General features: G+C 36.2%; 2 protein-coding genes across 2 annotated transcripts; both read right to left on the bottom strand.

Moving 5' to 3' along the window:
* Window positions 1–1,504: 1,504 nt before the first annotated feature.
* Window positions 1,505–7,210, bottom strand: LOC132561391 (uncharacterized). The gene is made up of 8 exons (XM_060226119.1): window positions 7,175–7,210; window positions 6,685–6,816; window positions 6,212–6,453; window positions 4,104–6,061; window positions 3,465–3,623; window positions 2,417–2,709; window positions 1,940–2,125; window positions 1,505–1,630 (listed from the first exon to the last, which is right to left on the bottom strand). Exons 1-8 carry the CDS (start codon window positions 7,208–7,210, stop codon window positions 1,505–1,507), a joined length of 3,132 nt encoding a protein of 1,043 aa, XP_060082102.1.
* Window positions 7,211–12,432: 5,222 nt separating this feature from the next.
* Window positions 12,433–22,370, bottom strand: LOC132561382 (uncharacterized). Its single transcript, XM_060226110.1, is given in 10 exon segments — window positions 12,433–12,582; window positions 12,824–13,009; window positions 13,255–13,535; window positions 13,766–13,924; window positions 14,195–18,612; window positions 18,873–19,114; window positions 19,791–19,928; window positions 21,823–21,915; window positions 22,111–22,187; window positions 22,328–22,370. Coding segments are annotated over 10 exon segments (5,787 nt in total).
* Window positions 22,371–27,156: the final 4,786 nt, after the last annotated feature.

Genomic DNA, 27,156 nt, shown 5'->3' with positions numbered 1-27,156 from the left:
CACGTTCAATTAAATGTCTTTCTGGTGATTTACAGGCGCGTATATTCAGCACCATTTAAACACATACGTCATATTAATATTGGATGCACAAGTCCTACACTTTACTCGTGCTAACGTTGTTTTCATTATGTCTGTGATATTCTCAAACATATAGCTGTGATAAATTAATAGAATCAGAAGTGTGCACGTGTTGATGTGTGTATGTAGATAATAGGTAAGTAATTCGAGAACAACAACGGGATGACATGAGGGATGTGTTGTTTTAATTGTATATAGTTTTACGTTTTAGTGTTTGTACTTCAGGTCTCATCAATGGATAAGATAATGACCATTTCATTGTGGGGGAAATAAGAATAACTGTAAGGCCATCTGTTGTATTAACAACGTTTTGCACGATAGAATGCCTTTTATGTTCAGCTGATATAGTCAACGTTATCGCCAACTATGCTTTAAAATTTGACAATAACAGTGCAGATGGTGATTTTTTAAAAAAAAATTAAGGCTACAGAAGAGGCAATAATTTTAAAAGGCAGGGGAAGTCCGATATTGAAGATGTTGACGAAACAGCCAGGGTACATTCTACAGAGGAAGCAGTGGTTTAAAAAAAAAGGGGGGGGGGGGGGGGGAATCCGACTGAAGTGGCAATGGTTAGAACAGTCAGTGCATGTCCGACATTGGGGGCGGTAATTAGATTGGCCAGGGTAAGGCCGACTGAGGAGGCAGAAATTAGAATAGCAAGTGCAAGTGTCCTCTTACACAACCACAAAAGCATATGGCGGTCTATGAACTCAGCTTCCTTAGAAACACAGATTAACCTGGGAAGGAATAGCATAAATTGCAAAAGCCGAGACTGTATGGACTTGGTTATCGCAGCCTCACTCTCATCAACCAATCATATGTTCTACGTCAAACTGTACATAGGCTGGATTATAACACGTGGCGTAAGATACTTCATTGCCAGTACGGAACTAGAAATTTGGCTATTAGTAATGCAGGGAGATGTGTACTAAAAATCTTAATCCTTCACTTAAATGACTTGACACGAAGTTTCTTCAAAATAAAAACTATTTACATTACAGAGTTTCGTTGTGATTTGATTTATTCACTAATGAGCTACATGTACATTTTAATAAAAAAAAAATGGTGAAAAAAATACTTTTGATTTGTTTAGAGAAGGACACCTGTCTAAATTAGTTTATTTCTAGCCAAAAAACCTACTTACTTATCAGTGACAAAAATCTTATCTAGACTTAGCATAATTTCTGTAAAAATGCATTTGAAGAAATGATGATAGTTTAATATATATGTTTTAGAAAATGTGAAAGTTCTATTTTGTTTTTTCTTATTTATCAACCAAGTACCTGAATAACTAGTTCTACAATTTTACAAACAATATATTACATCTGGTTCTCACACTGTAAATCCAAAAAGGCTATTTACTAAGTGGTCAAAGTTGATATTGTAACAAGAGACTTATATGTCCGATGTTTCTTTCCTGTAATTCCTATTGCAGGTATTCTGTTTGCTCGGATATGTATTCTGGCATAACGGAAGATCTGGGTGGGACATGAGAAAGGCGTGAAGGACTCTGCTCTTCTTTGTTCTTATTTTCTCTCACCACTTTCATTATCTGAAGTCAGAAAAATGAAGAATGTGGGCCTGTGTTTTACAGCATAATGTGTGATAATTGATAAACCTGAATTTAGGAAATGTTCATATTGTCATCTCTATTGCATAACAACGCTTTTATTCAACCGATAACTTCATCTATCGCTACTAGCTACTGTATGACGGATGATACACAAACAGAACACTGGGGTCTACATGATAACTGTACCGGTGGTGTTTCAACATTTAAGATTTAAAAGTATTATGAACAGATACAGAAAATCAAATGAGGGAAAATTTGTACGGAACTCTTTTGCAGTTGCATTCTTACCCATGCATGGAGAGTGGCCGCCTCCATACTCGCTTCTCTGATTTTCACGGCAGTGAAAGGCTTCAGAATGCGAATGACAGTCTCAATCACTAAAGATGGCACTGATGCGGGGTCAAGGTCGGCCATCCTTCTGAACACAAACTGATTCCCCATCTGGGAGAGCATTCGTCTACACAGGGACCATTTCTTATAAAAATCATAAAAGAGCACTTAAATATAACACTATACACCGCTATCTATGCTTCACTGAACAACTGACACTTAATTTTGAAAACCTAACATGAAGAACCTTCTGGGTACTTCAGTAAATTAATTAGTGTATCAATGCTAGTACAATATATAAACAAAATAATTTCACAGCTCACATTGTTGGACCCTCCTTACCAAACTTCCAAACAAATATTCACTTACTTCTATTATCATACAAATAATTATACAACATCTAGAAACAATTAGTTTATAAATGCCCAAACTCACTTTCAGGTCTTCAATATCTTCCCCTAGCAGGAGAAATGTGGCAGCGACCACGTGATGTACACCGAGGGGAGGTGACTGGTAACGCTTTATTTCTGTCATCGATTTCAAATGCAGGCCATAGAACTCTACCAAATTCTTCTCCACCCTCGTCACTGTCTTAAGGACCCTAGCTGCCATCCGTATCTGCGGGTCCAAGAATTTTGTTTTCCCACAGACTGCCTGGACCTCTACAGCTCGTTCTATTGCCTCTTCTAGCATCACAGGTTTCCGGAAGCTACAAGCTTTCGTTATTTCTACAAAGTAGAGATTTAGAACAATACAACATAAAAACACGTGTCATCAATTCATTCATAGAGTCTAACAAAACATATGGATATGTGATTGTAAAGGATACGTCAGGGTCAAAGACAAAAAAGGGAGGCTATACTTTATGTATATAACCTGAGAATCACAAGTGATGATATATTTTTACCAGTGGTGACTTAACTTTTGTAGTATTGATAAACATTTGAATCTACCTGTTCGGACGCAAAACAAGACATAGGTTCAATAAATTGGTTCTCTGTGCTTTTTTCTGTACATTTAGAGCTTTTAAAATTTGATATTTAGAAACAATTTTGTGAGCGATTTTCACAAATAACAACAAAGAATTTTAAATACTACCTAAAGCGGGTCAAACTGGGTCGTTCTTTTTGTCAAGCGTTACGTCAAACTGTCCGACGTAAAACAACATGCTAATATCACATGTGTTTAGGTTTATCTTATGTTTCTCTCGTTAAAAATCAAATCTGTTTCGCTTACTTTGTACCGGTAACAAATATAAATATGCTGTCATATTCGTGAGTTAAAGCATCAGCTGGTAACACATATGAATAATTGTTTTGTGTAAAATCATGGACTTAGAAACATTTAAGATGTTTTCCCAAACAATGTATAAATAACTACAGTATCATTGATTACACTCCTACATCTACCACACTCCTTTTTTTCACCACTAATATCGATCGCCGTACTTTTCGAAGTCTTTGAGCGTGTTGATATTACTAACCTTCCATAGCTTTGTCCTTGTCTTTGGCGTCAAACCAGGCATCGAGGCCAATGTCATCAGGGATTGGCTTCGTCTTGTATTGGCGATCTAGACATTTCACTAAGTCATCCAAATCCTTTTTCACAACCGGTTTCCTCACGGACTCGACCTTTGGTGGGGCTAGAATACAGATAGAAATACAGTAATGAAATGTGGAAAACTGTCCTTCAGATATCCCAATATGTACACATCATGTATGTTATATTCGAGCATTTCGACGAAAACATACACAATATCAAAAATAAATTCTTAAAGAAAATCTTCTATAAAGGTGTGTGTGTGTGTGTGTGTGTGTGAGGGTGTGTGTGTGTGTGTGTGTGTAGTTGTGCGTGTGTGTGGGGGGGGGGGGGTATGGGGGTGTGTGTGTGCGCGCGCATGTATGTATGTGTGACTGTGTGTGTCCGAAAGGACATTGACCACAGAGCGAAATTTAAAAAAAAAAAAAAAAAAAAAGGAGGGGGACGAATATGTTTTGTGTTTCTGAAGGGTGACTATAACCAGGGGCGAAAATTTCCCTGTATACAGTGCTAGGATGCGAAAAGAATAATCTAAAATTTCATTGAAGTTAGAAATAAATTGAAATAGTATCATACGTATTACCTTCCTTTGATTTTTTCTCCGGTTTCTTCTCGGACACTGGGGCCGTTATATCATCCAACTGATCCGTGTCGCCCATTTTCAGCAGCGCTCCAGATGGAAGAACTTGTTCGTCGTCATTGGTAGTATCTTCTGATTTTTCTTCATGGTCAAATTCGGAGTCATAAGAGATGGTGTACCTACCGAGTGTTTTTATATTCCCGTTTCTTTCCTTTGAAAAAAGATCCAATAAGTAATCACCTGATGTCTTCATTCTGATCTCCAGGGTATTGTCATTGGCAACAAGGACCGTAGCTGTGGATGTGTTCCCTTCGTCAGTCGCATCATTTCGTCTCAGAGATGGAAACACCTCCCCAGAGATGACAGGCATTGGTACCTTAACCGAGCCCGTTGTTGTGGATATTGTCTTATTAAATGCGTTCTGACTGCTATCAAGTGATTTACTATTTCCAGTGCTCTTGATGACACCGGCACTACCATTTCCTTCTGATTGAATTATGCAGCTATATACCTCCATCACGGTAGCGTTTGTCTCATTTCGTGTCCCAAAAACATTCACTGCATACATCCCAGCAATAGGTAGCTCCAAAGCATAGTAACACATGTTATCTTCTCTTTTTTCTTCTCCTGTCATTGTGTTTTTACCGTGTGGATTGTTGTTGTGGAGCTCAAAATGTAGGTTGACATTTTCTGCCACGGCAAATTGCAGTGTAATTTTGCCGTTGACTGCCACTTTTCTATCCCGAGTATCTCCATGTTGTACTATACCGAGTTCAGCAGCACCTGATTTGATCCCCGTTTGGTTTCCTAACACGTTCGGAAAAGGTGATATTTGAGATTCATGCTGCATTTCGCATTTTAACAGGAAACTTAGAATATTTCTGTTCTTGTTTTTATTCTTGGCTTTTTCCTTTGTTGTTGCAAATATGTTAATTCCATATTCGCCGCTTTTTGGAATTCTGACGCTGATTGTGCAGGTATCTTTGCCGACCTCAGACACTGTATATCGGCTAAGTGTCGCCTCATCCACATGCATACTTTTCATTGTGTGAGTAAGTTTTGCTACTCCTTTCGTTTTCAACTTGATATCAACTGCACCTGTGTCAGTGCTGATAATTGCTCCAATAGGCGTAGCTGGAGTAAGCCCAAGTGCTGACGCTACTGGGTTGGGACCCCATCCCAACAAAGGGATATCTGGCAGGATCTGACAATTTGGTGTCGCTGCTTTACACTTAATGGCATACGAAACAAGTAAACTATACGGTTCATCTCTGGTGACATCCGTACCATATATATCAAACCGAAACATACCTTCACGTGGAAAATTAAGAGTAAATTGAACTCTGTCGAGTGCATGTTGCATCATCACGTGTCGTTCTAGTGCTGTTCCTGTTCTATTGACATCAGACTGTAGGCCTCTTGTTTGCACAAGCGTGTATTTGAATCTGAAATCCTTACTCCTTTTTTCCGGAAGATCAAGTGGTATCCGCAGAGGTTTCCCATCGGAAAGCAGTATACAGGGTTTATTTTGCAGCTTTTTAGGCAAAGTTAATCCCATTTCAAAAAATCGTTCTCGAATATATGTTTGCCGTTCGAATTGCTTCAGAGTGATGGGCTGCGATAGCAGCTGCCACTGTGGGTCATCGGGGAAATGCGTGTAAATCAGACTCTCGGGATCAGCCAGGAAGAAAGCTTCGTTTTTTTGCTGCTCATTTCCGTCTTCTTTGCTGACATTGGAGTGAACACTGATGTTTCCCTCAATATCGACGTAGATCTTGTCATGCTTTCCTCCATCATCCACAGTAGAAATCGCCCAGTACACGTCGATAAGACGCCACTCGCCGTTTATCAACACAGCGTTCCATCTTGCGCCGTGTAGTTTCTTGTCGATGGTATCTCCTATGTTGTATCCACCATGCTTGGTTACTCCGTTGATAATAACACATGGTAGCTTAGCCATTCTGTAAAGAATGAACAAGAAAAGGAAATTTTCTGTTTTATTCATTTAAATTTTATTCAATATACATTATCGATGTTTTTCTTACTTTATAGCTTGTATATATCTTTATAGATCATCATGTTGATTAAATTGTTGTTCACCAAATACTCACAGGCATAAGGCATATAATAAATGGGCGTGGTCGCCAAAATCCCATCTAATTTTAGTAAAGTAGTCCAGTGGTGAGTTTTCTGGAGGAATGATATCTGTGTCAATATTATTAACGTTGTAAGAAGTCATCCAACTGAACAAGGCCCTGGCACGATACATGTCGTCCAGGACATCAAAGTTAATGGCCATCACTAAGTGTTCTATCAAATCCCAAAAAGATCCAAATAAAAGTGTCGGCGGTACCTGTGATCGACAGTAAGCATTGTAATATTAAACAATGACTTTTTAGTAATGCTTCAAAACCATTATCAGTAGGAAATGTATGCCATTTTTGAAAGTACATTGTATCTTGATACAATGCATGTAATCATGAATACCGAGCTGGCAGCGTCCAGTGTAATATTTATTTTTTCTCTTCTTTAACAAATTGTGTCATCCGTAGGACACTTTTTAACAAACTGGATGTGAACTTACATTGCACGCAAACTTGTCGATGCTTTTGAAGTTGACACCTTTGGTAACCTGGAGCTTGGTTGTTGTTGGTGGTACCGCTGGTGGATAATTTTCCTCTGTTATTGTGCCCTCATCTGTGGCTAGCTCGGACACCTTGTAGATATATCAGTTTAATGTATCTAATATTACAGTAATATGTACACAGTTTATGTATTATATCGATAGAATAAAACATTCGTTGACTTTAAAAAATGTCAGTTTCCTAATACATGAAAGAATCTTAAGAAGAATTTTTTAACCCCTTAATACATCTTTATTTGCCATCCTACTTCATCCGAAACAGAAATAAATATCACTGAATATTTACAACGACTTCGTTTTTTCCTAGCGACAACTTTACTTGTTTTGTGATGAGTATATTTCTAAAACTATCAAAATAACAGAAATACCACATTTTGTTTTTAACTTTTAAACTTTTCGCATAATGAAGAAAAAAATTGATGTTTTTTACCTCGATGTCCTCTTCCTTAGACGGCACACTCCCCATGGTAACGTTTGAAAATATATCAGTGCTTACAAAGGCGACATAATATACAGTAATTAATAATTGTACACAATTGTGTTATCACTTGGATGGTAGACTACACAATAGTGTAACTACCACTGTATGTCTATGTTGACTTCTCGATGGTCGGAGTTATCCGTCCTTCATTGTACCGTTAACGGGTTTAAAAGAAAGGAGTTTACCTCTGTAATATGTTATATTATTTAACAGGTGGGTTTTTTTATTTAGAAAGCATTAAGGAGATAGCATTAGGGTCAACGTTAATATGAAGTGAATATAAACGTAATAGAAAGGTGTAATTCCCGTGTTTATTTAACTGATAAGATATCGTCTTTTTAACTGTATTTATTTGGACAACAAGCAAATACCTAACAATATATATTATCGCCTTTAGTAATTATCCGTCGTATCAATATTTTGTTTGCTTCTTTTCTTCCTTTACTCATGCACTAGAACTACCAAAGTTTTTTTCGATACTCAGAATCGGTTTTAGTGGAATGTATTCTTTTATAGGTATTTTCTTTAAAGTCAAATACGTTGTTATTTAAATTTCGATTGTTACGGCCGAAAAAGTAGATACAATTGTTTTATTCTCATTAGAGCGAGAAATGGGTGATATCAACTTCCGACAAATAGATTTCGTATAGAAATGAATTCTGAATTTCAAAATACGATTCTGAAACACGTTTAATTGTAGTATCAGAAACTTTCAACATAAAGCATGTGTCTCCTTTGAGTAGGTATATGTACTTACAGATATCGCAATGTGTACCTTCAATGATTAACTTTCGCGCTGTTCAGTTTTTAAAGTGTGTACTCGTTTAGAATCTTGATTGCTGGCGGACTTTCCAATCCCTGTTGATGCATTCTAATAGTGGCACGATACAAAATGAATGCAAATTAAGAAATCAATGGAATTATGGGCCTAGCGCACCTCCTCATCTTGATTCTGACATTTTGTTTCGATCATTTTCCCTCAGTCGTCACAGGTTTCTTAATTTAGGCACCTAGCATTACTGCCGAATCCTATGAGTCAAAATCGTGATGGAAGGAACCAGACAACGTCAACTGGATATTAAACAACGAACATTTCGGCAAGTAAACTTTGTAAAATGTGTCCGTGTGGTCAGATAATACAGCTTACTCATTATGTATTCATATCAGTTATTTGTATAATCGCTACGGTAATACGATATGAAGAATAGTATCATTAAAAAGTACGTATCTAATTTTCATTACAAGCTATCCGTTATTACGTTTTCAAATCTTGATGTAATCAATTTATCTAGTATGCGTTTTCAATTAAGTAAAACAATCTTAGCCTGGATCTTCAACGTAGGATAGAGAGACAGTATCATAGATATACATACTGTTACAACACAAGTGCAGCTGGTATCGTTTGGTAAATATATTCATCTAAGTTTGCTTCGTTTGACAGGTTGCCGGTCTTTTAAACCATGAGATCACCGTTAAAGCAAACTTAGACTGAAGTGTCCGATACATCCATTTGGAAATGGATTTTTTTATCGCAAAATGAATTCTTTGTAACTGTCATTTTCTCCTTTAACGTTCAAGTCTCAATTCAATTTAGGTTACCAGGGAAAATTACAACTGCACTCGGGTAAATTTGACATACTTTAATACTTTAATTTATTCGGGTTGCATTGTAGTTTTCCCCGGTAACAAATTCAGAAAGTTTATACTTCAACCATTAAAGACATTTTCGTTTTACCAATTTCGATAAGATTATAGACACAAAAATAGCAAAAATCTTCGATTTGCCGGCCTTTACCACACCAACAAAATGAACATCAAATCTGTAATATTTCCTATCAATTCATATATCATTTGCTAAAAACAAAATTCCAACTTTTATTCTATTCCGTAGAAGAAAATCCTCAAACGTTTCACAAAGATTGACATAAGGGCCATATTTCAAACAGACTTTATTTTGCATAGAAATTTTAAAACGGGCGAAATTCAAGCCAATAATAGTTATACAATAACGTTCCGCGGGTCACTACACGCGAGAGGAAGAATTCCGGTATGATAATCGGTGTATCATGATCATGATAGTGAAAAAGTAATAGTCAATTAAAATGATAGCTGTAAATTTTACTAATCGAATAAAAAAAGTTTAGTTATCAAATCGAGCATTCGTGATATTTTAGTAGAAATTGTAATGAAGTAATATATGTATGTGTGCAAGATTCGCAATGGAAATTCTGAATCACTATGACAACGAATCTAATATATCGTCGACATACCAAAGCAAAATCTAGCAACAATGATTATTTTACAAAGTCCTTAGTACAACACAAGGTCGTTCAGTTCACAATGCCGAGACGCAGCGCCTCTATTGTGTGATATATATGTTACTTGGTATTCGACCAAACAATCTCGAAGTATTAAAATACGAGAGATTTTGATTAAAACAGTCCTTTAGATTGATTAGAATGAAAGTAATAAATAATAGCATGTCACCTCAAAGGAAGCAAACCACAGACACGTGATTTAAAATCGTTTTACATTTATTGACATTTAATGACAAACTATTGCCGAAGTATACATAGATATGCTTATGAAAATTACCTAAATTAGTGGCATTCAATTTTAGCATCCCACAATACTTCAACAATTTGTGTTCTGTTTACATTTAACACGACACAAACTACTGCAGGTTAATGTGTAACAGGAATTCGACATTAAACTATATTATATTATATATTATAAAATTTAAATTATACATACATCATATAATAGTATTGGGGTATTTTTGTAAAACAACTTCAGGTTTTATTTTACAAAGTATCTTTAAGATTAATTTCAATATACACACGCATTTCGGCAAATACTCCATTTTGATAACTATAATTAATAATGTTGAAATAGCATTATAAGTATAATACACATAACCAAGAGTACTAAAAGTCCATCTTTTTGTTTCACGCCAACAGATGTGATATGTATCGTATATCTACATCCCCTTTTATGGTATGGTTTTCTGATGTTTATAAGTATAAGCCCTCATCAATCTAATTGAAATTACTTTAACCATCTAAAATTAATAATTAAAATCTTAACCAATAGTTCTATTCAACTTCTCATATTCAATCAGGCATTACCCGTATTTCCGTCCTTCTATATTTAAAAAGACACAGACTTAATCCCTTTTTAATTGTTTGCCGATGTCATACCTCGTGCACCTCCCTATGTCAATTCTGTAAGAGTTCTCTCCCTTATAATCATTACAAAGCAATATAATGTTATGACTATATCTACCTTTCTGATGTCACAAAACATTTCATTTGAAAACAAGTGATCGTTATACTGCTCACATGTACATATTCATCAAATTTTAAATTTCACACAGGACATGTGTGACACAGAATTTCTGTAACATAGAATTTCAGTTTAAACACATCCTCAGGTCGAGGCCAACACTATGTCTTAGTATACGCCCACAGCCATATTAGATATGAATTGTAGTCAGTATTTGTCTTAGAAAGATTGATACTGTTTGTTTTACGGTCATTCTCGTGATATATGTAAGCACGGTTGTTCCTAAAATAAGGAATTCCAGCTAGGAGTGACATAATACTGGTAATGTTGTAAATATATTACATATCATTGTCATGATGTTACAAAAGGTACAAAGACGTCTTAAGGAACATAATGAACACACATAGCAACAAATTAACAGGTTCAAGGAATCCTAATCAATCAACGACACATGTAAAGATCATAATATGAATGGATCACTAAATATGGATGTATCACCAAATATGGACGTATCTCCAAATATGGATATCACCAAATATGGACGTATCACGAAATATGGACGTATCACCAAATATGGATAAATGAAATTCTGTAAAGAAATTATGTAAAATCAATGAATAAAAATATGCTCAGGATTATGTCCAAGTGTTCATAATACAATAGTGAAAAAGAAAAAAAATACAATATACATATAATTGTTATACAACTAATGAAAATATCCGGGCGAAAATTGAAGTAAAGAAATAGTGTTACTTATTTACGACATACCTTACAATTATTATATACTAATGAAAATAGGTTAATATTGAAAAACCACATCTAACATTCTAAGTATCAACAAGACGAGGACTATAATAAAAATAGTTTGGTAATCTGCCTTCATCATAAGTAAAACGTATCCCTTAATTGTTGGTGTTAGTTGATGGAAATGACGTAGACAAAAATGATGGTTTTAGGGAATTTTACCAGAGACATTGATACGTTATGCCTTAAAATTTATCATAAACCGTCTTATTTTTTTTTAAGTCAATCTTTGTTATTTCATTACAATTTAAGTGTATTCTGATGGATTACTTCTAAATGAAATGTTACTGTATCGTTAAGTGTTACTTCCTCACGTGTAACCATGTGCAGGTGAGGACAGTCTTTTGATTTACAACACACAACTTTAGCAAATAATAAAAATACATTAAAGTATTCTACTGACAAAATTCGCTATGACGATAGAAACTCCGGTATTCAGGATGTCGCTAAAATCAAATAATGTTAATCGACTAATACAAAAACAAATAAAATTCTGAACAGGTATGTATGACTATGTGTAAGCAGTGTATTTCTACTGATTGGTCATATACACCAACAGTTTTACCATAGGTCAATTAATGAAATTCCGTACTGAAATCTTCCAAAATTTCATTACGAAAAAAAAAAAAAAAACGAAATGTGAAAATTGTTGATAAACAGCTTGATAATATACGCCAACAGTTTTACCATAAGTCAATTAATGAAATTCCTTACTGAAATCTTCCAAAATTTCATTACGAAAAAAAAACATAAAAACGAAATGTGAAAATTGTTGATAAACAGCTTGAAAAATGGATATCTCATGTATCCAATAGGAAAATTATATCGAAACATGGAGCGAGGTATCACTGCAATGTGATTCAGCCTTACACATACGTAAAATTCCTCGTGAACTCTCAAAGAACAAGAAATAGACACTTGAAAGACTGTAATACGGAATATCATACACGTATCATGAAGAACGTATTTAACTAGCATAATATCAAATTTGTAAGGAACTATTTTTAAGTACAGGGGTAAAAACCAATTATGAAGAGAAGAAACAATAAGCCTCCACTACTTATGTTATGGTGTGTATTTATGTTTGAACTAGTTAGGTGTAAATGTTCGAAATGCTTCTAAATCATCATGACAATTGTGTCCGACCTATCTAAGGTATCATCCTGTAGAACAGCAGAGCGAGGAGGCAGCTGATGAGTTGAACGTGCCTTGTCAGGCCTAGAACCACTCCTTCCCATTGTTTCTATCTCGCCAATCATCCCCTTAGCCTAGAAGAAAACGAATATTCTTCATTAATATATCATTAAAATATCATAAATAAATATATCAGCGTTATTGATGTCTCATTTAACATTACCAAAACGATGGACGTTATGCCTTAGTGTCACATTTCATGAGTTATCTATCTTGAAATCATTTTAAGTCAATTGTCATCTTGTCTCGTGGAATCTACATTTAACCTAAAATAAATACAATCTGACTAGATATACAACCTAAATAAAGACCTACCCATACATAGAACGCTGAAGCCCCGAGGCTGGCGTCACGGATCTGTACCACTGAGTATGGTGCAATGATTCTTTTTGAAGTAGCAGCGACGTCTTTGGATATGAGCTTCGGATTAAAACCGGATATGCGTCTCATTATATTTTCTTTTCCGGTTTTAAACAAAAGTGATTGGCATGATTTCCAAGTCTGTAATGTGCGATACAAATACTTCTTTACATGTAGAACACAAAATCAATAGATCTTGAAAATAACGCTGTAGAACATATTTCAATCGTTTCGATTTGTATGTAACATTGTTTTAATTCACAAACATTTGTCCCATTTAGCAAATCAGATTAAAAATACACTTGAATCAATAAATCAACATGTTTTTTTTTTAATTCATCAAACAATTAAAACAGTACTTGATGTAATCATTAATGAACGTATACCTTCAACAAAGTGGGTTCTTCCCCTAAGATAAGAAAAGTGGCATGTAATGATTCGTGAACACCGGGTGGTGGGGTAATATACTTCTTCATTTCCACCAGAGCGTTCTGGTTTATTTGAAGTACAGTCTGCGACAAACGCTCGATGCGATTTAGGCGTTTGAGAAGTTGAGAGGCTAAGATTATCTGGATGTCGATCGCCTTGCCATGGTTTACTTTCTTTGCTTTACGGATAGCCCTCTCTAAAGCAGGAACCTCCCGAATGTTGCATGCCATTTTCAAATCTGTAAGAATTACAACATTATTCAAAATTTAAGATATCATCTGGCATACCTACAAAATAAACAATATTACAAACAGTTATACCTGAAAAAGACATTCGGTTTATTCAAACACAACCATATCGAATGTTCCTGACAAATATCATTCATGTAGAAATATAATTATATAAATATTGAATGAATCTTTACTTTGAAATAATATTTTTTTTAAAAAAATGGTTCCAGTTACCTACCCTCTTTCGCTCGAAGCTGGGAAACCATTCTTGAAGCTTCTTCAACCAGTACTGTATCCAGAGGGTCCTTTGTTTTCTTAAATTCTTGCAGTTGATATACAAGGTCCTTTAAATCTTTTTTCTTCATTGCTTGTGCAACACTCTTTTTTCTTTCTCTTACTACAAATGTATAAATACAATGATATAAATGAAGTTCATAAAACATGATTCCCTTTGTTTATACACTTCTGAATATCATCTCATTATCAATGGGACGACTTTCTTCACACCCCTACACTTCAGAATGGCGTAAATTACGCAACCGATGAAGACACAGTCCCGTCTGATACAATTCAAATTATTGATGATTTCGAAGTTTTGAGGGCGTGAACCGTCAGATTGTGTTTCTCTTATTGTAATAGTATAATATAACTTTAGTGATATACCTACCTTCCGCTATTCTCTCCTCTTCGCTGTCGTATTCGCTGTCTGACAAGGAATCGAAATCACTGGAATGAATAGTAGACTCGCTATGATAATCACCATCGTTCATGTCAATGTCTTCGCTTACTGCTTTATGTTGAATTGGTCCTTTTTTGCCATTTTGATTAAATCTTGGTGTTGTGGTAGTCGAAACTTTCCTTCCTTTAGCGCCGTTCATATTTATTCTACCTGAGACAACATTTACTTTCTTATTTCCTTTTTTCTTCAATGGTTCCCGTGTTTCTTTCTTCAGTGCTCTTTCACCTGTTGTAGGATTGTCGTTTTCATTGTCGATGTTTGAATAATTTTCAGTTGATGAAATGATCAACAAAGCAGAATCCAAGGTAGTTGGACTTACACACGTGTTTTGGTTCAAAGGTACTCTATTAGAATCTGTGTTATTTGATGTTCCAGAAGTGCCAGTTTTAGCTGTAGTAGTTTGGTTTCTATTGTTTCGCTTTGAGGTAGCAACGATTGCATGAGCTGCCGCAACGGTATTTGGACTAAAGCTTCTTTGCATCTCTTTGTCAGATGAAGTCCCCATCGGTTTGCCATTTTGAAAATTGGATGTGGTTTCGCCATTATTCACCGCTTTAGACATTGTGACATCCATTTTGCTTATCGAAGCAGCAATGGTTTTAGAAGCCTCAGATAGGGCAGCAGGACTTAATGTAGCCATCTTCGTAAAGTCACGCCTTTCTTCAAGTTTCTTGTCATTTTTGCTTTTCTTTTTATTTTTGCTATCGGAGGCCTTTTCATTGCTGTCCTTCCGATCCCTTGAAATCGTTTTATCATTTCCCTTGATATCACGCGAAGCAGCTGCAACAATGACGGCTGCTGCTTTAAGTGTTTCAGGATCAATATCTCGAACGTCGTGTTCCGATTCCCCTTTCTGATCGGAGGTTCCTTGTTTACGTCCTGCTGCTTTAACAATTGCAGTTGCTGCTGCCAGTGTACTAGGATCTATCCGTTCTGATGATAATTTTGCTTTACCTGATTCTATGCTGTTGGGTTCATTGTTAATATTGCTTGAGTTCGTCTCGTTATCGGCATTGCCATTAGTTTTTGTTTCGTGGTCATTTTTTGTGTTCTTTTTCGAGTCTTTCTGAGTAGAATTATTTGTGCCATCGTTTGGTATGCGTTGTTCATTTGTAGAAGGTTTTAGCATTGTGGTGGTTGTAGCTACCGCTTTGGGATCTACTCTTTGAGTAGTCATAGCAGATGCATCGCTAGTGTAATTTAAATTTTCGATTGAGTCCTTCGAATACATGTCAGTCTGTGCATCAGCTTTTGTAGCTTTTCTTGACGCGTGTGTATTCTGTTGTTTTGGTTTTGTTTTTGAGCTATTTCGTTTTTTCCTATTTTTTGTTTCATCGTGTTTTTTCGATGCCACTACCAAAGCAACTGCAGCAGCTAACGTTTCCGGGTCAATATTTTCTTCACTAGTTGCACTGTTTGTCATAACTTTTGTCCTGTGTAATTCAACTCCACTGTCTGTAATTTGCGGGTTTGATGGGACTGTCTCTACAATAGAAAGTGCTGCGGCAATCACCTCTGAGCTCATGGATTCAGAAGAACCATATTTCTGTAAGATGTCGTTACCCTCTGCCTCTCTTCCTGGCGATTTTTTATCAGGATATCGCAGTTTCATGTTTTGTTTTGCTACTGCCACGATAGCAAATGCAGCATCTAATGTCTCCTGACTTACTGTTTTTTCTTTGTGAGACCAATCTCCGGAATTTTTATCCTGTTTTTCAACTCCTCCCACATGATTCGTTCCTGCTGCTTTTACGATTGCAGTTGCTGTAGTTATTGCTTCAATATCAGTTTGTGGCTCACTGTTTTTTGTTGATGATCTTTTAAAGTCTTTCTGAATATCCCCTGTCATTCCTTCTTCTTCAGCCAATGCTATTATGTTTCTTGCTGCTGTCATTGTTTCACTATCAACAATTGGTGTATTTTTATCGTCAGATTTAGATTCGACGAGTGCAATGATAGACAGTGCAGCATCCAAGGTGTGCCGATCAAGATTTTGTCTATTTTCATTAGTTTTATGGTTAGTTCCATCGTCTTTATCCAACCTTTCATTCACTCCTGAATCCCTATCCTGTTCATGTGTGTTTTCATTTATTTGGGACGTTGTAATTAAAGCAACTGCAGCTGCCAACCTTTCAGCACTTACATTACTTACAGACCGCTCTATTCCACTAGATGAGTCTGTATGGTGTTTATGTGTAGCTGTGGTTTTCCTCTTCTTTTCCCTTTCTTCTTGTTCTGCCGCTTTAGCTATTTCTAACGCCGCTGCTAACGTATCTGGGCTAATACTACGATCTCCTACGTTTATGTCTTCTTCATTGTTATCTTCAGACTTGGGAGTTTTATGCTTTTTTCCTTGTTTCTCTTTTTGGCGTTTTTTCTTTTCCTCCTCCTCTTTTCGTCTTTGCTCTTCTTTTTCCTTTTTAAGCAACTCCTCTTGTTTTTTCTTTTTTGCTAATGCTTTTTTATGTCTTTTTTGTTCAAGGGCATTTTTGAATTGACGGGTCTTTTCTTGCGGTTTGAGCATTTTTACCAGAGCATCTATATCACTTGTATATGTCTTAAATGATGGACTTTTGCTAATCGTGAACCGCGCTATTGTGGTAACGACGTTTTCTTGTTCCTTTTCGTATATTTCTAGTAAATATTCCCCATCACTTTTCAAATTTATTTCTAAACTGTCTCTCTGTATAAGTACCGTTGCGAGATTTATACCTTCGTTTTTCTTTGCATCTCTCCTGGATATGTTTGCATAGAGTACCTCTCCATCTACTGGATTAGGCACGGATATCACAATTTTGTCTTCCGATGTCTTTATTGTTTCAACGACGACATCATCTGGACCAAAGTCATCAGTGAATTTGACCTCTTTAATTGGTCGTCCTTTTGACTTCACTCTATAAGTTTGTACTTCATGGAGGGTCAATGGATCGCTTTTCGCAATTGCAAAGATATTAAGCGAGTACTCTCCGGCGATCGGCATGTCTGCTACAAATATCCACCTATCTCCTTCCTGCTTAGTGTGTACAGATAATCTGCTTTGACCTTCTTTTGTAGCACAAGCTAGTTCACAGAGAAGTTGCACCTTTTCGTCCGCTTTGAACACAAAACTTCCCTCTCCTTCCAGTACGTCGACATTATCACATTGATATGTCAATGCCTTGACTCCGAACTCAGTGTAACCACTCTTTTTACCAAGATGAGCACTTGCGATGATTGGAAATGGTGAGTTCTTTGCTCGTTTTCCGGATGGAACTTGATACTTGATGAGAAATGTTAGCAAATCCGTTGTTTGTATCGGTAATTCACGCTGTGTTGATGCAAATACTTTTAATGCATATTCACCTTCTTCTGGTAAAATTAGATCTACAACATATTTATCTTCCTCAAGTATTCCTATTGCATGCTTAGTGAGTACCGCCTCGTCCATAAGAATATTCCTCAAAGCATGATTGATATCAAGGATACCCCGCCGAGAAACACAGATTTGACAAATTCCGTCAGCGGTTCGAATAGAGGTTTCTTCTGGTATCAAAGGCACCAGGCCAGCTGTACCAGAAAATGGATTTGGACCCCAACCGAGCAAAGGGCAATCAGGGAAAGGTTGATGATTCTTCGTTTTCTTCGAAACGTGAATGATGTATGTACAAACTAGTTCATACCTGGATGAAATCCACGAGTCAGCTGCGTAAATGTCAAACATGAACCTGCCAGTAATTGGGAATCGCAATTTTAATTTCAACATGTTAGTTCTATGGTCCATTCGGACAAATCGTTCAAAAACTATATCAACTTCCTTTTCTGTTTCAACTTGTTTCCTTGTTTGCAACAAAGCGTATTTGAATTTTACGCTATGAGCATTTTCTTCCGGAATGTTAAGCACTATTTTTATCGCATCATCTTGAGTTTTGATAACACAGTTCTTTTGTATGGAATCTTGCGGAATGATCAACCCCAAATTATGGTATTGTTCCCTTACATAAGCATTCCGTTCAAATTCACTCGCATCTATGGGTTCATCCAGCAATTGCCAGTCTTTGTTATCCGGGAAATGCGTGTAAATCATATGATCAGGGTCACACAAAAAAAAGAATTCGTTCACAGAAAATTCCAAGTTCTTGTCCTCTGTCTCCCGGGTAACCTTGCCTTTAGAATCGACATATATGATTCCTGAAGACTGTTGCGGTGCTGCTACTTTTGCCCAGAACGTGTCGATAAGTCGCCATTCTCCTGACACCAAGACCGCATTCCATTTGCCCTGCATTTTGTCCCTGTCCACTGCCTCGCCTATTTCGTAGCCTCCTCCTTTACTCATCCCATCTATGACCACACATGGAATATCAGCCATTCTATAATCAATAAGTTTATTTATTTGAGGAAAGACAACAATATTTACCCTAATATATGTATTAATATAGTGTACTACCTTTCACTTTCATGATTACCTCAATGTAGAAGTTAAGGCCGCTTTATTTATGGCCTATAGACGTTACTTGAATAATTAAGCTACCGTATCACAAACATAAATATTTAACAAATATCCTATTAATTGCACAATATCAAAATTTTTAATTAAATGAAATACAAACTGTTACATCACGTGACGTACTTGCATAGACTGTAAAACATATGCGCGTGGTCACCAAGGTCGTACTGGATCTTCATAAAGTATTCAAGAGGTGACTCCTCAGGGGGGATAATTTCCGTGTCAATTGTGTAAACATCAAACGACGTTATCCAACGGAAAAACATTCTTGCCTTTGATAAATCATCCAATACTTCTCCTTCTGGTGTTATCACAAGATATTCCACAACGTCCCAGAATGTCCCCAGTAATATATCGAGAGGGGCCTGTAATGGAACAAAATAAACATAATAGCGAAGAGAGAAAGCAAAACATTCAATTAAAATGGTTCATCTATAAGTGTAAGTTAATGTAATATATTTTACAAATATTGCAAAATAAGTCATCTCAGCTTATACCAATCACTATCGTTGTCCTTGAAGGAAGCACGCGAGATGTCGTACTGCGGGAGAAAACTAAAGCACGCAAAGAAACCTTTGTGACCGAGTAGATGACCTTCTGCCGCCGTTCGGTGAATCGAACAGTCGTTTTTCACGATGTCAAATTTTCATATTCACCAATGTTGCTTGAGCATAAGAAAACAACGGTGCATATTTTACATAACATCCTTTTTTCTATTTATATAACAGCAGTGCTACAAAAACATCCGATAAAAATTTCAATGAAATCTATATCTATACCAATCAGAGATCATAGAATGGCACGTGCATTGTCAAAAAGACATGAGGATTGGGACATCGGGCATATATTACATGCCAGTCTTATATTGTTTTATTTACGGCAAATCAGGTTATTCCCTTTGGTTTCCATGAAGAAACACGTGAGGCAATATACATGTATCTTCAAAGTATGTTCTTGTGCACAAGGATATATAATAATATCAATATTTTCAATGTTATATTAATTCATATATTTCGATATGAATATAACAATTACACCTACATGCAGTGCTATCTCATCCAGCACATCAAAGTTGATGCCTTGCAATATAACAGCTTTATCATTGACGGGAGGGACTGGTATTGGTGTTCCATCCGCTGCGATTGTGCCTGCTGGTGGTTTCTTTGGCTTTCTCAAAACCTGCAAGTTGAAATACTTACCATTAGAATAAAGTGCTATGTAACTTATGGTAGAATTTCATATAATTTTATCACGATTGGTAGAATTCAATATCATTTTATCACGATTGGTAGAATTCAATATCATTTTATCACGATTGGTAGAATATTGTATCATTTTATCACGATTGGTAGAATTCAATATCATTTTATCACGATTGGAAGAATATTGTATCATTTTATCACGAGGATTTATCATTTTATCTACAATATTGTATCATTTTATCACGATTGGTTTCAATATCATTTTATCACGATTGGAAGAATATTGTATCATTTTACTAGGATTTCAACTACACTTTATCATTTTATCAAGACTGGTTGAATACTGTATCATTATCATATTGTAGATAATTCGTAGAGGATTGACAGAAAATTGTATCCTTTTTCACAATTGTTAGAATATTGTATCATTTTACTTAGATTGGTATAACACATTTGTATTTTATCAGACCTGGTAGAATATTGTGCTGTTTTATCAGACCTGGTAGAATATTGTGCTGTTTTATCAGACCTGGTAGAATATTGTGCTGTTTTATCAGACCTGGTAGAATATTGTGCTGTTTTATCAGACCTGGTAGAATATTGTGTTATTTTATCAGACCTGGTAGAATATTGGTTTTTAAATATTGTATTGTGCTGTTTTATCAGACCTGGTAGAATATTGTGCTGTTTTATCAGACCTGGTAGAATATTGTGCTGTTTTATCAGACCTGGTAGAATATTGTGCTGTTTTATCAGACCTGGTAGAATATTGTGCTGTTTTATCAGACCTGGTAGAATATTGTGCTGTTTTATCAGACCTGGTAGAATATTGTGCTGTTTTATCGGAACTGGTTAAATATTGTGTTATTTTATCAGACCTGGTAGAATATTGTATAATTTAAAGAGGACTTTTAAAATATTATATTGATTTGAGAGGACTGGCAGAATTTTGTGAGGATTTTTACAATATCTTAACAATTTATCAGGATTGGTAGAATACGTCATCATTTTCACAGGGAGGAACAACTTTATGTCACTTCATTCGAAGAGAAGTAGTAGAATACTTTATCACTTGACCTGGTTTAGTAGAATGCATCATTCTACCATAATTGGTTAAATATTTTGTCACTATAAGAGGACTGGTAGATAACAATACCATTTTACCAAAGTTAGCAAAAGAGTATTTCATTTTAACATTTCTGGTAGAATACTGCATAACTGGAGAGGTAGAATATCAATCTATCACTTTAAAAGGATTGCGGGAGAATAATGTTACCTTTTATCTGGGTTTGTTCAGTTTTAATAGGGTTAATTAAAAGTTGTGAAGTAATTTAGAACTGATAAAGCCTTTTGCCAGTTAACCGATATTCCAAAAACATTGTAATATTCTACCCGGTATGTTTACGTTGCATAAGATTATTCGTTTAACACCAACATTCTTCAATATTCTAATTTTTGAAAACATTATGACGAAATTGGTCCGCAGGAGAAATGGAAAAGCGACGATGTCTGACAAATGTTCATTTCTTACTTCTAATCATGTTCAGAAGCAAGGGTCAAAATAAAATGAGATCGACGCTATTGTCTTCTTTCAAAAAGCTTAAAATAAGTGATGAAATTGATATGTCACAGTAAGCGCTTGATGACCAATAGCTATTGTGTGAAACTGATAATGAAATGGCTACCAGGAAGAATTATGAAATACATATATCTTTCTAAAATTATAAAATGGCGACCTCCATGGAATATAAAAAAACATATCTGTTTCATTAATAATGAAATGAATACCTGCAGGGATTATAAAATACGTGTCTCTGTCATAGATAATGAGATGAATTCGCTCTCCCATGCTGATTAACTATATACTTTACCGCTTTTTGTACTGTTTTGGTAACAGCTGATGCCACCGATGACGAACGGCTTCCCTTGGATGAACTCGATCCCATGTTATATGCACTTAAATACTATCGGAGGAGGTTACTTGTTTAAATTGCACGGCATTTCACAATCTAAACACCAAATATCTGGGATTGTGTTGAACTCCTGTGGGTCGGCACCATTACTGTCATGGTTTGTTAGCTGATCGAAGCTCCGGAATGTCACTCGCTGTTGACACCGTTTCACTGCCACATTTAGCAACACATTGTATAAAGATATACTTTTAAGTGGTTAAGCATAAAAGTCCAGAGCCACATCGTTGTAAAGTTGATATCATACTTACACTTCTTAAAACTTACTAGTTATTAAGACAAATCCATGTCACATTCTTCGACAATAGCGAAAAAGATATCATTTATAATTATCAACAGCTTCCCAATGTGTTATAACCCATCAGTTCGATACGTCAGTTTTAAATACCGAATTAGATACAATAACCATGTATAATTAACACGAGATTTACTTCCTATTGTAACTCCATAAGGTTAGCTACTATTGTAAAGCCTTAAAACGTAAAACATTCAATGCATTTCGGTTTAGTCGGCTAATCGATTTAACTCGCTCAGGATGGCTGGATTTCATTCCGTCAAGCGTTACCATTGTTTTTATTTGAACTGAGGTACTCAGAAAGGAGATTACGTTAAAGCCTTATTATTACATAGATTAACGACGTATTTATACCCATTGTGGATAAGTTTTCAATTTGCCGTGGACTATACGTAACTGAAATAATATTTGTGTCAGTGGTTCAAAGATCAACAGCATTAACAAGAGGTACTCAGGTATATAGTTTTATCGCCTATCTAAACAAGTGAATCTGTTTCAATGTTACCTTCACTGAAATATCAAATTATAAACTAAAATATGTAGAAAAAAATTTATTCGTCTTTATTTTTTTAATTTTCTTTTCACTTTTTATTTATTTATTTATTCAACAAATCTAATTTTCAAGATACATTTCATACATGACCTTAGAGGGGGAGGGAAGGGCAAGATTTGTCGGTTCACTAAACTACTTTAACGATTCGCTTGTGCCCTGTAAACCACTCTGTATAATATAAAATTCTGATAGTCATCGTTAGACAAATGATGAAGGTTTACTAACTGTGCGTAGCGAATAATTTTGAGATTTCTTTTCCTTAGTAAATATACAAGGTTTACACATTTATCTGTTACCTATCAATATCGAATCTCGCAGTATCGTGTGTCAAATGTTCAGTATGGTCGAATATTCTCTTACATATCAATATAGAATCTCACAGTACCATGTGTCAAATGTACAGTGCGGTCGAATATTCTCTTACATATCAATATAGAATCTCACATCACCGTGTCAAATGTACAGTGCGGTCGAATATTCTCTTACATATCAATATAGAATCTCACATTACCATGTGTCAAATGTACAATATGGTCTAATATTCTCTTACATATCAATATAGAATCTCACAGTACCATGTGTCAAATGTACAATATGGTCTAATATTCTCTTACATATCAATATAGAATCTCACAGTACCATGTGTCAAATGTACAGTATGGTCTAATATTCTCTTACATATCAATATAGAATCTCACAGTACCATGTGTCAATTGTACAATATGGTCTAATATTCTCTTACATATCAATATAGAATCTCACAGTACCATGTGTCATATGTACAATATGGTCTGATATTCTCATACATATCAATATCGAATCTCGCAGTACCATGTGTCATATGTACAATATGGTCTAATATTCTCTTACATATCAATATCGGATCTCACATCACCGTGTGTCAAATGTACAATATGGTCGAATATTCTCTTACCTATCAATATCGGATCTCACAGTACCGTGTGTCAAATGTACAATATGGTCGAACATGAGAATACATCACCTTGAGGTAATAAAGACAGACAGATTTCTACACGTGGTTAAGCACCATTTCTGATGAGCATCAAACTTTCGTCCTGGTTCTTGTGATTTCTGTGCCTGCATAACACAGTGATGATTAATAAAATTGTTAGATATTACAAACGAGTTCCATGGTAACACGACAAAAAAGAACGAATGTCCTGGCCGTGATAGACGTCATTTTTCTTCTGATTAATGGCGCCGTTACTATCACTGTGACGTCACAATGTAATCCTCTGAATTAGATCAAATGTTCCAGCAGCAATGAACTGGAGAATATTCCGATGGTATGGTGGACAAGTAGCTGCCATTTTTCGGTAGTTTTGGACAGTAATTATTCACGCCCCTCTGTTAAATTAGCACGTTTTCAGCGGTACAAATATATGTGTATACTGTCTACAGATATTACTAAGTTAATTCTGAACACGTTTTTTGATGTATTTTGACAACTGTCTTCCATAGTTATAAAAACGATATGAGCAAGTACGACTTTGCTATGCGTTTAATTAATATGATTGTGTCCACTAGCTGTATCTGAGGAATGGCTGAATTAGTAACGATCTGAAGGTAATATCACAATTGCTTTCATGATTGTTCGCTTTCGTTTGGCTTATCCTAAATGCCAGAGAAGAAATTACATATCCTTTCATCTAATTATCCCGTTGTTATCCAATGAATTTGTCCAACTGATATCACATTCTGTTAGTGTATTATACCATGGAACATTTTTTTCATTATCTGCGCCAGTCAGAAATTAGCTTTAATGTCATGTAATAAACAATGATGTTACGTCATGAAAAGAACACACAATGACAGTATCTGTTTAATATATTGGAACATTTTCATCAGCTATCTGATCACCAGGATCACTGTCAGTGATAATTAAACCCCTCAGCCGTCTGATCACCAGGATCACTGCCTGTGATAATTAAACCTCTCATCCGTCTGATCACCAGGATCATTGCCTGTGATAATTAAACCCCTCAGCTGACTGATCACCAGGATGACTGTCTGTGATAATTAAACCCCTCAGCAGTCTGATCACCAGGATCACTGTCTGTGATAATTAAACCCCTCAGTCGTCTGATCACCAGGATCACTGCCTGTGATAACTAAACCCGTCAGCTGATCACCAGGATCACTGTCTGTGATAATTAAATCCCTCAGCCGACTGATCACCACGATCACTGTCTGTGATAATTAAACCCCTCAGCCGTCTGATCACCAGGATCACTGTCTGTGATAATTAAACCCCCAAGCCGTCTGATCACCAGGATCACTGTCTGTGATAATTAAATCCCTCAGCTGACTGATCACCAGGATCACTGTCTGTGATAATTAAACCCCTCAGCCATCTGATCACCTGAATCATTGTCTGTGATCGTTAAACCTCTCAGCCGTCTGGTCACCAGGATCACTGCCTGTGATAATTAAACCCCTCAGCTGACTGATCACCAGGATCACTGTCTGTGATAACTAAACCCGTCAGCTGATCACCAGGATCACTGTCTGTGATAATTAAACCCCTCAGCTGACTGATCACCAGGATCACTGTCTGTGATAATTAAACCCCTCAGCTGACTGATCACCAGGATCACTGTCTGTGATAACTAAACCCCTCAGTCGTCTGATCACCAGGATCACTGCCTGTGATAACTAAACCCGTCAGCTGATCACCAGGATCACTGTCTGTGATAATTAAACCCCTCAGCCGTCTGATCACCAGGATCACTGTCTGTGATAATTAAACCCCTCAGCCGTCTGATCACCAGGATCACTGTCTGTGATAATTAAACCCCTCAGCCGTCTGATCACCAGGATCACTGCCTGTGATAACTAAACCCGTCAGCTGATCACCAGGATCACTGTCTGTGATAATTAAATCCCTCAGCTGACTGATCACCACGATCACTGTCTGTGATAATTAAACCCCTCAGCCGTCTGATCACCAGGATCACTGTCTGTGATAATTAAACCCCTCAGCCGTCTGATCACCAGGATCACTGTCTGTGATAATTAAATCCCTCAGCTGACTGATCACCAGGATCACTGTCTGTGATAATTAAACCCCTCAGCCATCTGATCACCTGAATCACTGTCTGTGATAATTAAACCCCTCAGCCGTCTGATCACCAGGATCACTGTCTGTGATAATTAAACACCCAAGCCGTCTGATCACCAGGATCACTGTCTGTGATAATTAAATCCCTCAGCTGACTGATCACCAGGATCACTGTCTGTGATAATTAAACCCCTCAGCCATCTGATCACCTGAATCATTGTCTGTGATAACTAAACCCGTCAGCTGATCACCAGGATCACTGTCTGTGATAATTAAACCCCTCAGCTGACTGATCACCAGGATCACTGTCTGTGATAATTAAACCCCTCAGCCGTCTGATCACCAGGATCACTGCCTGTGATAATTAAACCCGTCAGCCGTCTGATCACCAGGATCACTGTCTGTGATAATTAAATCCCTCAGCCGACTGATCACCAGGATCACTGCCTGTGATAATTAAACCCCTCAGCCGACTGATCACCAGGATCACTGTCTGTGATAATTAAACCCCTCAGCCATCTGATCACCTGAATCATTGTCTGTGATCGTTAAACTGTTCAGCCGTCTTATTACCACATTATTTGTCATAGATAATGAAGCCATCCTGCCAGTTTTTTTATGTGGAATCCAAACAATACAAATGACAAACCAAAAAAAAATGTTTTAGTATTTTATATGGACAATATAGTAACAGATCTTTCAGATTTAGAAGAAAGAATTGAATACAGAAAAAAGTTTTATAAAACAACGTAGCGGAAGAACGTATGGCAAACAATTACAACATGAAATGAAGTTTAATTGATTTTGGACGGATAACATATTTATTTCAACAAATCAAAACTCTGGCACAGACTGTTGTATTCGTTCAATTTTTGATAATCTTTAAAAATCTAAATAGATACCAAACAAATAAAAGTATATTCTACAGGAAACATTATACACTTGACCGAGTAATTTTCTTTTATTTTGATTACTCAAAACCAATAATATATCGATGATATAATTCGAAAATGGAGTGTGAAAAATAACACTATAAGAATATCAAAGAATAAGCAAGTGTCAACGAACAAAACATGAACGTCTATAAATATATTGATGCGGGAGAAGACTTAGAATATTCTTATTAAAAACACTACTACAGATGATGACAAATTTGCGTTTAGTAATGAATGCATTGTATTCCGATCACCTATACCTCACTGAGGCTGATTTAGCCCTCCCCCTTGACCTTGACCTTGTTGACCGAACAGAACGCAGTGATCTCGTCGATCGGAAACTTCCGGTTCTTGAGTCTGGTAACATTGA

Source organism: Ylistrum balloti, unplaced genomic scaffold, assembly GCF_031769215.1.
Source record: "Ylistrum balloti isolate Yb309-2 unplaced genomic scaffold, AGI_CSIRO_Ybal_v1 Utg369668, whole genome shotgun sequence".
In the NCBI taxonomy this organism is placed as follows: Eukaryota; Metazoa; Mollusca; class Bivalvia; order Pectinida; family Pectinidae; genus Ylistrum; species Ylistrum balloti.
Note: the sequence above shows the minus strand (reverse complement) of the source record. Positions and strands in the feature narration are given on the sequence as shown.

Bases quoted from the DNA above. Each gene is read 5' to 3' on its own strand.
- LOC132561391 (XM_060226119.1), bottom strand. From the start codon at position 7,210: ATGGGGAGTGTGCCGTCTAAGGAAGAGGACATCGAG. The intron at 3,624-4,103 runs GTAATACGTATG...TCTGTATTCTAG, and splicing joins GGAGAAAAAATCAAAGGAAG to CCCCACCAAAGGTCGAGTCC. The intron at 1,631-1,939 runs GTAAGAATGCAA...TTCTGACTTCAG, and splicing joins CGGCCACTCTCCATGCATGG to ATAATGAAAGTGGTGAGAGA.